The sequence below is a fragment of the Rutilus rutilus genome (genome assembly GCF_951802725.1).
Source record: "Rutilus rutilus genome assembly, chromosome: 18".
Classification (NCBI taxonomy): domain Eukaryota; kingdom Metazoa; phylum Chordata; class Actinopteri; order Cypriniformes; family Leuciscidae; genus Rutilus; species Rutilus rutilus.
Genome location: NC_140231.1, coordinates 6,364,855 through 6,379,500, shown reverse-complemented (window position 1 = coordinate 6,379,500; position 14,646 = coordinate 6,364,855). Strand labels below are relative to the sequence as shown.

Genomic DNA, 14,646 nt, shown 5'->3' with positions numbered 1-14,646 from the left:
ATTGTGATGTTGTGTTAAGCCAAATAATGTTTTTGTAAAATATTTAAGCTTATTATTATTTCAGCAGTAACTAGTTTTAAGGCTGTCAAGAAAACTCGGCACAGTCCTTCAGCTTGTTCTGACAGTTTTCTTGTAGCAGAAATAAAATAAAAATAAAAATAAAAACAGAGAAAAGTTTACTTTAGTTGTTATTTCTATTTCTTTTTCAATTTTAGTTTGTAAGTTGTTAGTTTCCACACATTAGTTTTAGTTTAGTTTTCGGTTTCAGTTTGAGTTAGTTCCGTTTCGAGGGAACTCAACGCCACGTTAGCTATTGCAATTGGGATGTGTCCCGCAGGACCCGGTGTCTGAGGCAAGTGTAACAACTAGCAAATCATGACATTGCAGGGTGCTTCCCCAGCGTATAAAAAGGGCACCTGAAAACAAGTCATCAGTTTCAATGTCTTCAGGAAGCCGCTTGTCTGTGTGCTGTGTGAAGATTGCAGTGTATGAAAGGAGAAAGGGAGAAGGAATATGGCGAGCGAACAGTTTAAAGTCTTTATCCCTCCATGCCCACGTTTCATAACGCCTGGCGATGATCACGATATGTGTGTTATCTGTCTTGCCGAAGCAGTGCACAGCTTACAGCCGTGGGGATCTCAGATGGAGCTTCTTGAGGAACATGAGCAAGTTCCCCTCGCTTAACCCCCAGCTCTGCTGTCCTCATGCCTGAAACGGAAACCCGCTCGGCGGCTTCTTCAGTGGAGCATGAGGACTCATTGCTCGCTCATGATTCTGTCGACCTAGAGAGCATGGAATCATACGTGTAAAAAATCGGTTTTCTGCTCCGTGCAGCAGAATGCCGAATACATTGAGCTAGCTTATGACTCACGCCACAGTCAGAGTGAGCTTGGAATGGTCCGGCTCGAAGCACAAGATCGCAAGCAGCCGCTTAGATGAGCAATGTCTTCACAGTCATAAGTGCACTGCTCCGGTGAGCCTTCCATTTCTTCCGGACCTGCACACTGAGGTGTCAGGTTCTTGGGAGCATCCATACTCTGCTCGCGTGGCCCATTCTGCTTTAAATAATTCTAATGTAGAGGGGCTGAGTGAGTGGGATTATGGGAGGATGCCAAGGGTGGAGAGGAATTTAGCAAGTTATCTTTCACCGGGGGACATCCTCATCGATTAAGGCTGCCGTTGTGCATACTATGTCAGCATTAAAAGCCTACCAGGCAGATCTACTCAAGGACCTGGATCAGAAGGAAGGAGGGATTATCCCCTGAGGCGGTCTCCGAACTGCGCATGGCCACGGATTTAGCTCTCCGCGCTACCAGGCAGGCGCCCCATTCTCTTGGGCGATCTATGGCCTCTCTGGTGACAGCGGAGAGGCATCTGTGGCTTAATTTGTCGGGCATCATGGATTTTGACAAAGCGATCCTCCTGGATGCCACTGTTTCACCCTCTGGGCTGTTCGGCGCTGCAGTTGAGATGGTAGTGAACAGGTTTAGAGACGTGGGCGCAATCGTCCGCCTTTGGGAAGGTCATTCCTCGCCGAGTGCAGGCTCCTCCTAGACCGTCTGAGCCCTCCTCAGGGACGAGTTCCTGGAGAGAAGAGCGGAAGGCGAGTATGGCTGCCCGCACTGTCATAGGAGTAAGATCAGAAGGGTTTTTAATACGTCAGAAAAAGAGGAGAATGCTTAAGTGCCCCGTTCTGCGTTCTTTTCTTCTTCTCATTCTGCCATCCCTTTTTATTCCTCCTATTTCCCTTAAAACTGATGTAAACTACAAGACATTAATTTCATACTTATTCAGGAATTTAAGTATTCTCAGTGACAGCTATTTGTAGTGCAACATTTTACATTCAGCTGTTAATGTACAAATGAATGCATGCATGACAGTTCAATTTTTTTCCATCTTGTTTGGACTTGGTATTATGGTGATGGTTTGGAAAGTGAAAAAAATGCATTGGTAACTTTAAAACTTTAAAAGACACTGATCAAACTGTGTGCTTTAGATCATACAAATGAGTTCCACATGGGAAAGAAGGGTGGGCCACTCTGCATGTGTTCGCTCTGATGCCAGCAGCCAATCACAACACTGGAATGGAGAAGCGCCAGATTGCAATCTCCTTCTCATTGGAAATAGATAAATGTATCATTTCAACAGAAACTCCTGGGTCTGAGTCACTTGCCTGTTAAGGTTAGACGATAACAAATACAACGTTGTTCTGAGTCTCTGGTTCGTCCAGTGAGACATTAGCAGATACAAGTTCTGAGTCTCAATCCTGTAAGGGGAGAGACAGAAACAGATAAACCAAGTTCTGAGTCTCCAGCCCGTAAAGGTGAGACAGGAGCATATACAACGTTCTGAGTCTCTGGCCTGTGAAGAAAGAGACATCAACAGATTCCATGCTCTGAGTCTACAGCTTGTGAGGCAGAAACATATTTCTACCACGTTCTGAGTCTCCAGTCTGTAAGGAAAGAGACATTAACAGACACACAGCGTTCAGAGTCTTCATCTAGCGAGACAATAACAGATGCAGCGTGTTTCAAGTCTTCATGCCAGAGGACAAAAGCGGATTGACCAAGTTCTGAGTCTTTAAAGGTTGTATCAGCGATTTCAGGCCCAAACATAAATGATCACATTCATCTAATCTTTCCTAACGATCCGCTAGCTGCCCGCCCCATAAGCATGCCGTCAAAAAAACGCGTCTCTGTAGGCAGCCTAGGCTCTGAGATCTGCACACAAAAACAGTTGGTTTCACCACCACTCAAAACCAAAATAAATAGTGTTCCAACCAATCACCGACAGGGGGAGGGTGTTGTGAGGTTTTGCGCTCGTGCACGGCTGCCTATGACGGCCGCACGCGAAAACCTCACAACACACTCAGAGCCTAGGCTGCCTACAGAGACGCGTTTTTTTGACGACCTGCTTATGGGGCGGGCAGCTAGCGGATCGTTAGGAAAGATTAGATGAATGTGATCATTTATGTTTGGGCCTGAAATCGCTGATACAACCTTTAACCTAGAGAGGCAGAAGACATACAGACATATTTGCAACAAGGTTGAGAGCAAACCCTCACTTCAAGGAACCTTCGTCTGCATGTTCCAGATTTTTAAAGGGTTAGTTCACCCAAAAATGAAAATTCTGTCAGTAATTACTCACCCTTGAAGACGTACTGCTCACACGACCACGTAGAGCGTAAATATCACTTTACCAAAACTCTTTCCTGAGACCTTGGAATTGTTGTATATTATCAGCATATACTTTTCTAATTTACTTTATATGTAATATAACTAATGCTAGTTAATAGCAATTTATTTTATTTGTTTGATGCATAATAAGGTTCTTCACCTTATTAGTTTCAACAATTTATATTTCCATAAGATAGCCTAACTCTGCCATAACCACACCCAATTTAATTACTTACTAATTTTATTCATCTTATGCACTTTATTCCTTTAAAGCTACCATATGTCCTTTTTTTAGCCTCTAGGGGTCGCTAACCTCTTACAATAACAAAGGCGTAGGTTGATGACGCATAAGCGGAATTTTGGAACTTGTTGTCATGCCGAAGGATCTAATAATATTTATGAATGAGTGAAAACATTGATGTTTTTAACATGACTGTGTATGAAGCCGGTCGCGATTGCTAATGAGAGACAGATTTCAGTGCCCCACGCAAGTCCTGCGGATATAAAGGAATAAGGATATTTCATTCTACCGAACTACCCACAAGTGCTGAATTACTACTCACACTGGTCAGTTTAGTAGACGAATGAAACTTGTGAGGTAACGCAGCGCTGTTTCACTAAACAGCATTTGAGTGTGTTGAAAGTTATAATCTTATTCTGTGTGTTGTGCTGCATGTGACTAGTAGTAAGCTAGAACAACATTAGAATAACATACTGATCATATTCTAACATTTCATCATGTTGAGCTATATAACTTTGATTAGTTTTATTTACATTTGCCCACCTCTACATTTGCACATCTCTGTCAAGTCGAAGTTAGTCACTGACGTCGAGCTCTCGGCATCTCGAAAACGCCACGCTGATATTGATCCTCGTTTTAATTCTCCTTTTGTCCCAAAGTCTGCTTGCCATAGTCCATAATGTTTGAACGAAACAAAAACAGCGTGAGCGTGCCTCTAGACATAACGCAGTTGTCCACGTCTGTCGCCATGGTTACTATGGCAGTACGAGCGGAAACCAGGGATAACGCGGATATTACGTCATTGACAGGCGACAAGTGAACAGGGACGAGTCATTATTTAAAATTGGAATTTCTCTGAAATTAAAAATCTTTGGGAACTTTTGGGATATTGTAAGTACACAATGGAAATATATCACACGGTGCAAGTGATTTTTGGATATTTTATTACAAAAATCTTTCATATTGTAGCTTTAACATTTACAGTGTTCATTATTTTTTTGTTAAAATGCATTTTATTACACTTGCATCTTCCTTGTCTTGAAAATGCAGAAGAGGTTTTACAAGTTGACAGTATCCCACAAATCCTTCAGATTGGTCAGATGACAAACTCCCTCCCATTTGCATCCTTTTATTCATTCTACAATCGTCTTTGATTGTTGTTTTACTGATAATGTGAAATTCCTTAGCTGGTGCCCCTACTGTAGGTAATCATGTGAGAGAAAGTAAAATCATTACATGATGATGTATTCTAATAGAATGCTCAATAGGTTTAAGCATTTTATATGTAACGACTTTGATGGCAGACACATTAATCATTAGCAATCATTATAATTGCAATCATTTTAATTCACTTTTCAGTGAGCCGTTAGGTTTTCTAAAAACTGTTTTATCTATATCTATCTGGCTATCTATCTATCTATCTATCTATCTATCTATCTATCTATCTATCTATCTATCTATCTATCTATCTATCTATCTATCTATCTATCTATCTATCTATCTATCTATCTATCTATCTATCTATCATCTATCTATCTATAGTACCAGTCAAAAGGGATAACTTCCTTTTGTTAGCTCATGTGAATTCTTATCATAGCACAAGGCAGACAATATATTATTTTATAGTATTCTATACAGTGATTATAATCACTATACAATTCTATAACGTGTTTATAGTGCTCAGTAATGCTTCCTCCATCGTATTTTGGGTAAAAATATGAAATATAATACTTCTCTCTAAAGACATTTGAAGTAAACATGATAATCCATATGTCTTTCTCCAGTTTACAGAGGTGTACAGGTTTTTCTTTCCTCACAGTGTGGCTGCATTAGAGGCTCATATTTCATAATAAAGACTCTGACAGGGACAAGCCCCCCACACCCCACCTCTCCTTCATGAGCACTAGAGCATAAGTGCACAGCTTTTAGGGAGAAGAGCTCTCTAAAAGAATGTAATTATCACGTAAGAGCTTTTTTTAAACAAGTCCGGCTATCAAGGATTCTCGTTACTAACATTCCTTAGTATGCACTTCTGAGATGGAAACAGGACAAAATCACTAATGGGAAAGCCTACAGTAAGGGTTTACTGTCATTAGTGATTTTGTCCTGTTTCCATCTCAGAAGTGCATACTAAAGAATGGAACTCAAAAGGAGAATTTTAGAAGAATCTTCAAACACTTTCTTTTTATATAGAACAAAAGTTCAAAGTGACTGTTAGGCTCCAAAAACACACACACACACACACTCAACGCATGCAACGACTTTAAAGAAGGGACACAAATGTATCCAGTACATCAATGCACTTATCCAACATTTACCCATGGCCGACTATATTATTCACTGAGGCTTTTAAATGCTTGGCATTTGTCAACACTGCTTTGCAACATCCTGTTAATTCCGTTTAGACAAGAAAATTGGCCACCGGCTGATTTAGCTGTTTTGCTGGACCATTTTTCAAAACACCAATTATCAAGGCCTCGACTCATCGATCAAAGGTCCCTTTTTATACAGAGTGACACAAATGAATTCCAGAGCAGACTCTGCCACATAATGAGAAACACAACTTCCTGTAATTTTTTGTTGTCCCATAAAGATTGTTTTGAGGACTATTATTGGCATATTGTCTCCCTCTGATGTTATTGCAAAAGGGAGTCGGTGTTTTAATCTTAAAATCATATTTATACCTAATTATATTTGCTTGAGGTGGATCCTAGAGGCTTGACGTCTGTTTTTGCAACTCAGCACAATAGTTTTATTGCAGTGTTTGGCAATACAAGGTCTCTATTGCTGGTGTGGGATCAATAGCGATACCAAATAGTTTCACAGCAGCAACATCTTTCTGGGATTTGCGGCTTTGCATGATTATGCACCTTGTGAACTGTTAATCCTTAATGGCCTATAAATAAAAATTCTGAATATATTTAGAGCTGACATTTTGTGATGCTTTGATAAATATACAGTTGAAGGTGCAAAACTGATGTGTTGGACTGTTAAGAACATCTTATGATTACATAAACAGGTTGAATCTTAGTCTAAAGACATTTTATTTATTTAACAAACAGCCTCAGTGAACTTTGTAGGTTTATCTGCACTACTGGCCAAACGTTTGGAATTATTAAGATTTTTTTTAATGTTTTTAAAAGAATTTTCATACCTGTATGCTCACCAAGGCTGTATTTATTTGATCAAAAGTACAGTCAAAACAGTAATATTGTGAACTATTATTACAATTTATAAAAACTGTTTTCTATTTTAATATATTTTAACATGTGATCATTACTCAATTATTAATAATGGTTCTTATTATTATAAATGTTGAAAACAGGGGTTTTTTTTGTGAGTGGAAACTCTTTCGTAACATTTTGTTAATACTTTTGTAACAAACAAATGGATATCACAGGAAAAAATTACATTTTAAAATATATTCAAATAGAAAGCGGTTATTTTAAATAGTAATATTTCACAATATTACTGTTTCTGCTGGTTATCAAATAGATGCAGGCAGCCTTAGTGAGCATAAGATACTTATTTCAAAAACATAAAAAATATATATAGGCGACCTTGAGTGTCCAGAAAGGCGCCAAATAAATACAATTTATTATTATTATTATTACTATATAAAAAATATATAAATTATTCAAAACTTTTAAGTGTATACCTAGTGTAGGATATTTTATGTGCCATACTGTTGTGTTTCACAGTGGAAAATGATCATTTATGCTTGCCAAATCTAGATTGCTAAATGTGGGCACAACTGCACAATTACCTTTTATATTATAGTTAATTATAACTATGTGGCCCTGACTTTGAGCATAAACACTCATATAGGCAGCTAATGGGCTTGATCAAGTGCCGCCACTCTCGCTGTGAATCATTTTTGACACCCCAACTTTCATTTGCATAATTAAATGCAAATGGATTGAGGTTGCATAATTAAAAATCTGACATGGATCAGTGTTGTGAAATAGCACAGATCAGTGTGGTGGAGAATAACAGACATAGTTCATCAGTGACAGGCCTTAGAAAACACAGCCTGTATAATTGGCTTCACTCTGTTAGGTGAATACTGAATGTTGTCTGTCTCGTACTCCTGGTTGTCGTGCTTTGTAGTTGACATATTATGCTTTTGTGGATTAAGCCTTATTGTACTAATGCTAAGATGATCAATGCTTTCACCGCATGGGTTTTCAGACATACTGTAACACTATTTCCAGAATAACTTAATTGTTCTCGCACCCAATACTATGAGTTAATGTGACAACAGCATACTACTGTTAGAAACAGGAGCAGTGGCTTGGAGAGAAAGGATGGTGGATTTAGCCAAGTTCGAATTGGCCTTTTTCCAAACCCATTCTTCGCCCTATTCCCATCTCATATAAGCTCGAAGAGACATTTATTTAAAAAAAAAAAAAAAAAAAAAAATGGAAATGAATTTGGTAACAGGTATTTAATTGTATGCTGTGTCCTTGCATTGATCAGACCGCAGGCACATCGACTGCAACATGATCATATTGTTGCTGCGCTCAAAACTGTGGCTCACTTCCTGCTTCTGCCAACATTTATTATTGCTTACAGAATGCTACCCTACACTATTTCTCAAAAACAGTGGGCAGTAGTACAACATATACGGCACAGCATGCAGTAAGCAGTACTAAACATTGAGCATTGATAACTCCCAAAAATCTGCTTATTTTAATTAACACGTCCCAGCTAACATGCAAACCAACAACCTGGCAACACAAGTAAAACAAGTTTACAAGACTTATTCCCCGTGGTGACAGCAAACCTTCATTATTCATAGGTGTGGTTTGGGCGTAACGTGAAATAAACCAATCAGAGCGACATCTCACATTCCCTTTAAGAGCAGGCGCGCTTGTTCTAAAGCGGATTCCTATTATAACGGCGGATTTGCCAGGAGCACGCGAGGAGCGGTTCAAGGCCGAGGAGACCGACGTTCCCGTCAGGGACGTTGGGGATGGAGAAACACACCCAAATTAACTTCGGTTAAACAGGCGTATGATAATTTGGGTAAATGTGTAAGCTAGATGTATGCTTTTATAATAAAATGTCTATCTATCTATCTATCTATCTATCTATCTATCTATCTATCTATCTATCTATCTATCTATCTATCTATCGTAATAATGTATGATTTGCAAAAATGATAACTGCTGCGTCTGTGTGTAGATGAGAGAATCAAAGTGTATGCGCGTTGTGCACACGCTACATTGATTAAGGCCAAGCATGCGCCCTTAAAATAGCATATGAATATCATGCGCAACGCGCCACTGACTTTAAACTGTTTTTTTTTTTTCGGTCAGTGGCGCAATTGTTTTCTAAACCTGTAAAATAGCATGAGGGAACATTTGCGCCGGAACACGCCTCCTCTTTGCGCTGAACCGCCCCGGGAGCGCAAGTGTATTTCTTAGTTAACCGACGTGCTTCTGTGGAGGGAAAAGTCCGCTTTGCGCGGGTGCAAAATAGGAATGATACATGCGTCAGTGTACAAAGTCAATTGCGCTGGGTGCAAGATAGGGCCCAAATTCTGCAACATCGACACTGTTATTGAATTGAAATGAATCAACATTGCACTGACTAGAGCTGAATAACGACACTATTGTCTTATGTAGAGCTGCTTATAACTGAATTGAACTCATCCATTGATGAACTTTATACAGTTATTGTTCTGAACTGAACAAACTCTTGTGGTAGATTTTTCCCTAAACCTAACTATGTACCTGGAACATAATTACCTGGGGCGTCTCCAATCGACACCCAAGCATCTACAGTCGACACTTAATGAATAAATTTACCTAGGGCGTCTCCAGACGACACCCAAGCGTCTACAGTCGACACTTAATAAATATATCTGTGGCGTTTGCAATCGAAACCCAATAATCTTTATACTCTAGCTCTTGCGTCTACAGTCGACAACTGGCTTCGAGTTCCTTACCCTAACTTGTTCCCCTAACTAACTTGCTGTGCAGCAATAATAACAGACAGACTTCAGCAAATGTCCTTTAAATGCTTTAATCACAGCCGGGAGAGATTCCAAGCAGTTCTCAGAGAATCTCCCTGTAACGCGGTATGTTGTTATGGGAAGAAGGAGGCGGGAACCGGCGAACATTCAGACATATTTAATGATAAAAATAACACAAATACAAAAACGAAAGTAAAAGACAGCAGCCCCTTACGGACGACTGCGGTCACATAACAAAATATAAAAAACCACAACATAAGTCCAGGCCTGTCCTCTCTCGCTCTTCACTGTCGTCGCTCCTCCTTTATGCTTCCGGTCCTCCGTGAGAGATACGAGACAGGTGCGTCGCGCAGGTGTCGCTCATCAGAGTAATCATTCGTGCCGCTCTCTCACGGCCCTCGGCCTCGTCCTGCTCGCCACACTCCCCCAAGAAGAAGCACGACCGGAGGATCTCGGACAAATTTCAGAGAGAATCCCACCAGTAAACACGAATACAACAGTTTTTATAGAAAAGGAGAATGGGCAAAAATGACATGATACATTACATAATTTCCCTACAATTTGATTGGTTCAATTGGTAAAGCAAGCCCCCACCTTTTTACCCTATGTTACTGGCATAAGCAAACATATAATTGTAAAGGGTTAAAAGTTGATTACTCAATATATCATGACATAATAACGACTTTTTATTTTTATTTTGTCATGGTCAGCACTTGAGAATTTTCCATAATACAAATAGACAAAGAACAGAACGTTTTGGTACATTTTGTCCAAAGTTGTTAGACTGTTAGACCTAGAAGGGGAAGTAAGGTTTATATGTTAGAATTGTTAGAATCATGGTTAGTTTAAAATATAGTTTACTATCTTATCTATTAAAAATCCATCACACTCTCAACTGACTTGAGCTGAATAATGTCACTTTTTTAGAGCTGCTTTACAGCAGAATTTAAATGTGACTCACATTTGATTAAGTTTGCATCATTTTCCTGTTTAATACAGCCGGTGACAAAAGTATTGGCAGTGACATACATTTTGTTTTTCAAGGTTTGCTGCTTTTAAGTTTAAAGTTTTAAAGGCTTTTATTGTCCAACACAAGTCAATATTTGCAGTGTTGAACCTTTTCTTAACCTCTGCAATTCGCTCTGGCATGCTGGATATCAGCTTCTAGGCCAAATCCTGACTGATGGTGATCCATTCTTTCCTTGTTAGTGCTCGGAGTTGATCACAGTTTGTGGACTTTTGCTTGTCCACATACTTTTTGAGGATTGACCACATATTCTCTATGGGATTAAGATCCAGGGAGTTGTCTGGCCACAGATTCAAAATTTAAATGTAATGATCTCCGAGCCTCTTGATTATCACTCTGGCCTTGTGAAATACTGCTTCATCATGATGGAAAATGCATGGATCATCACAAAATTGATCCTGGATCATTGGAAGAAGTTGCTCTTGCAGGATGTTTTAATACCCTTCTTTATTCATGGCAGTGTTTTGAGCAGAATTGTTAGAGAGCCCATTCCCTTGGATGAAAAGCAACCACACACAAGGATGGTCTCAGGATGATTCACTGTTGGCCTGACACAGGACTCATGGTAGCGTTCACCTTTTCTTCTCCGGACAATACATTTTACAGATGTCCCAAAAAGACAGAAGGAGGTTTCATCAGCTGTACAATCCTTGTAGTTCCTGCTGAATTTCAGTCTGTCCTTGTTGTTTGTCTTGGAGAGAAGGGGCTTCTTTGCGGCCCTTCTTGGCACCAGGCTGTTGTCCATAGGTCTTGGCCTCACTGTGCGTGCAGATGCATCACACACACCTGCTGCCAATATTGAGCAGCTCTGCACTGGTGGTGAGACAATTTCATAGATGAATCCTCAGGAGCATCGTGTGGGAAAATGTATTTACATACAAATACAGTACAGTTACAGTTTAAAATACACTAGCCTATTACTTGTGGCGAACACTACTAAATAAATCACATCTAAAACTCTGGGAACTTTTTTTTTTTATAATAAATAAAAAAAAAATAATATATATATATATATATATATATATATATATATATATATATATATATATATATATATATATATATATATATATATATATTATGATACCAAACATTTAGATACCAGTGACATTTTACTATTCTCAATACCAGAAAAACTAATACTAGGCTAACTATATATATGTAAAAAAGTTCTAAAGCAATTATTAAAGGCAAGTGTCATGTCTGGTCTATGTTTATGTTTGCTTCAGTTGGACTTTGAGTTGGTTTTGGACTGTTTTCTGTTCTGTTTCCTATGCTTGCATTTGTTTCTATGGTGATTCATTGGTTGATTAAGTTGCTACACCTGTTTCTCATTTCCATTCATTATTCTGCTTTTGTATAAATAGCCCTGTGTTTGTTCTGTTCGTTGTCTGCTCTTGTCTTTAATAAGAAGTTGTTCTGTTCGCCGAATTTTTGTGTCCCGAGTATCCGAGAAGTGTTTAGTTTAGTTGCGTTTGTTTTCATTAAAGAAACTGCTTGTGATTAGATCCAGCATTTATTTTCATTTTTGGCTCAACCCCCCTGCTGACAATTAAATGAATTACTCTTTTAATGACTCTTTAATTTTTACATAAGGCACATCCAGCTCTTTATTACTCATTCATCCATGTTCCTTTTAACGCTTCTAACAGGTCAATAACTCCTGCCCACTAAAAGCTGCAAGGACATACTTCCATACGGCGATATATAAATGATATAGACAAAGTTAAATCAATTCACATTTTATAGTCCTTGGAAGCAATAATGCTTCTCTAGCTAGATGATAAAACCAATAACCGATTAACTATCAAGACCGACTCTTGATTGCTCTTTTATTCCTTCATGTTAACTGAAGGCAAATCTGAATTATGTTCCATTTAAACCTTAATCAACAAGTAGACATCCTCACCTTGTCTTATTCCTTATTAAAGCAGAAAATTCGCTCACCCAATGCTATATGGAGCCGTACAGCAGCTGCAGCTCGCTTGCATGAAAGTTGGCATTGGAAGGCCTGAACTAGTTGATACAGGAAATCAGAAGCCTAATAAAGAGGGTGACTGGCACAACGTATTTTATGTATTTTGAAAATTCTAAAATACTAAACCTGTATGTATTCAAATACAAAATTCATTAGATTTTTTAAAATACAAAATATAAATTAGCATTTAGTTTTTTAAATTAATCTATCTGAAATAATGCCCATCCCTGACTGTACTGTGAAGCTGCTTTGAAACAATCTTGTATAAAGCACTATATACGGTAAATAAAGGTGACTTGACTTGATTTGACTTGACATAGCCAGACATACACAGTTCAGTAAGTAGATTACAATGCATGTTACGCTAGGTTCACACCGGACGCCCAAGCGTCGTGGAAGCGGCACGGAACGGAGGCCGCTTCCTTTCGGCGCTCATGTTAACCTATGGTGTCGTTCACACCAGACGCGGAGCGCCGCGGCCCGCCGCGGCCGGCCCGCGCCGTGAAGCGCCAGTTTCGGCGTCTGGTCTATTTTTTGCGCGAGCCGCGAGTGATCCGCGTCCATTTCGGCAGTAAGTCACAACAAGAAACACGAGACAATCCGGTCAATTGTCAAAATATAAGCAATTTTCAAATTAAAATACCGCGAGTGACAAATGCGATCATATTTGTGTATCTAAACAGACTAGAAAGATGAAAACAAACAAAGAAAAAACACAACACACACACGCACGCACATGCACACACAGAGCAACGGGAGTGTACAAACTTCTTGGTTACATAAACATGGTGTATTCATTTTATGAGGTTATTTACTTACCCATGATGTAAAAAACAGCTCTGAATAAACAACAACTGAGCAGAAGCGCTTGTCGACCGCCGCGGAGAATACGTGTCTGGTGTGAACAGGCAGGCGCCGGACCGCGCGTGATTTTCCGTTCCGCGTCGCTTCGGGGTCCGGTGTGAACCTAGCGTTAAGGTGTTTACATGCTGAGCAAAATCAGAGTAAAGGGCAAAAATCTAGCTGTCGATCGGTTTATGCTCAAGTCGTTTATGACCTTACTCTGATAAAGGAAAACAGGTTAATGCATTGACTCCATGCATTGTCAGCATATTCCCTTGGTTTCACAGACAAGGTATAAGCCTAGTCTTAGACTAAAATGCATGTTGGAGCTGTTTTAACTGAAAGCAACTTGCACTGATATATCTTAAAATATGTCAGTGCCATTGTTTTGTCTCAAGATGCACACACCAGTAATGTTTTTTTTTTTTTTTTTTTTTTTAAGGCATTTTTTAAAAAGCTACTTAAATGTCTTAAATGTACTAAGGCCTGCACCTGGCTTAATCTAAGCCCTGTCTGTGAAACCGGGCCATTAAGCGTAATCGGCTTAAGCGTAAGAATGTGCATGTAAACACACCCATAGTCTATGTCACCCTGAAAACAAATACCTTCAGGCCTTGTTTGAACTCTTCTCTTCTCTTTTCCAGGTGGCCCATCTCGCTGGTCATCTCCACCTTGCGACTGCTGCTGCAAGGGTCACAAAGGTGAAGGCGAAGGTGAGAGCGGAACCTCATTCAACGAGCTCTCCACCTCCAGCTCGGAGAGCCACTCCGAGGCCAGCTCCCCGCAAGGCACCGTCATCCGTGGCCCGGTCAGCCGGCAGACACACGTGCAAACATTGGACAGGCCTCCAAAGAAAGGCCCCGTTCAGCATCTCCTGCAGCAGCAGCAGTCCGAGCAGCACCGCAAGAGCGACCTCCTCCGGACGCTCACCGCAAGTTCCCGGGACACCAGCACCTGCAAGAAACGGCCAGCGAAAGAAAAGTTGACTGTGGAAGAGGAACTGGACAAATGCATCAAGGACTTCCGCAAGATCAAGATTCCTGAGCATTTTCCCGAGCGCAAGTACATGTGGCAGGCCGACCTCCTGCGCAAATACCGTCTTTGAGGGACGGCGGGTTTCAACCGTTTTCAAACCTTAAGCGCAAGCTACAATAATGTACGTGTTCACTACTACAACTACTATTGCTAGTACACTCCACACTACTACTGCCTCTGACTTTCTTGTCAATGTCGGTCGATAACCCGAGCGACCACTTTATCTGCTTGAATGCTAATTGTTTACTTGTAAACACCTGCATTTTTGTAGAGTTCCAGAGAGACGCAAGCGTTTTCGAAAGACACACAGCTACTTGTCTCTTTGGTTTCGTTTTCCCCTGCTGAGCTACACAAATGTGTGTGTAA

At 40.0% G+C, this 14,646-nt stretch overlaps 1 protein-coding gene across 1 annotated transcript in view; it reads left to right on the top strand.

Moving 5' to 3' along the window:
• Window positions 1-14,350, top strand: part of kctd16b (potassium channel tetramerization domain containing 16b) — a gene marked incomplete at both ends in the record, with an annotated part of 108,877 nt that extends 94,527 nt beyond the window's left edge. Inside the window, one exon of the mRNA XM_084387328.1 lies at window positions 13,890-14,350. Within this exon, the coding sequence (XP_084243454.1) occupies window positions 13,890-14,350 (461 nt within the window). The remainder of the gene's footprint in view (window positions 1-13,889) is intronic.
• Window positions 14,351-14,646: the final 296 nt, after the last annotated feature.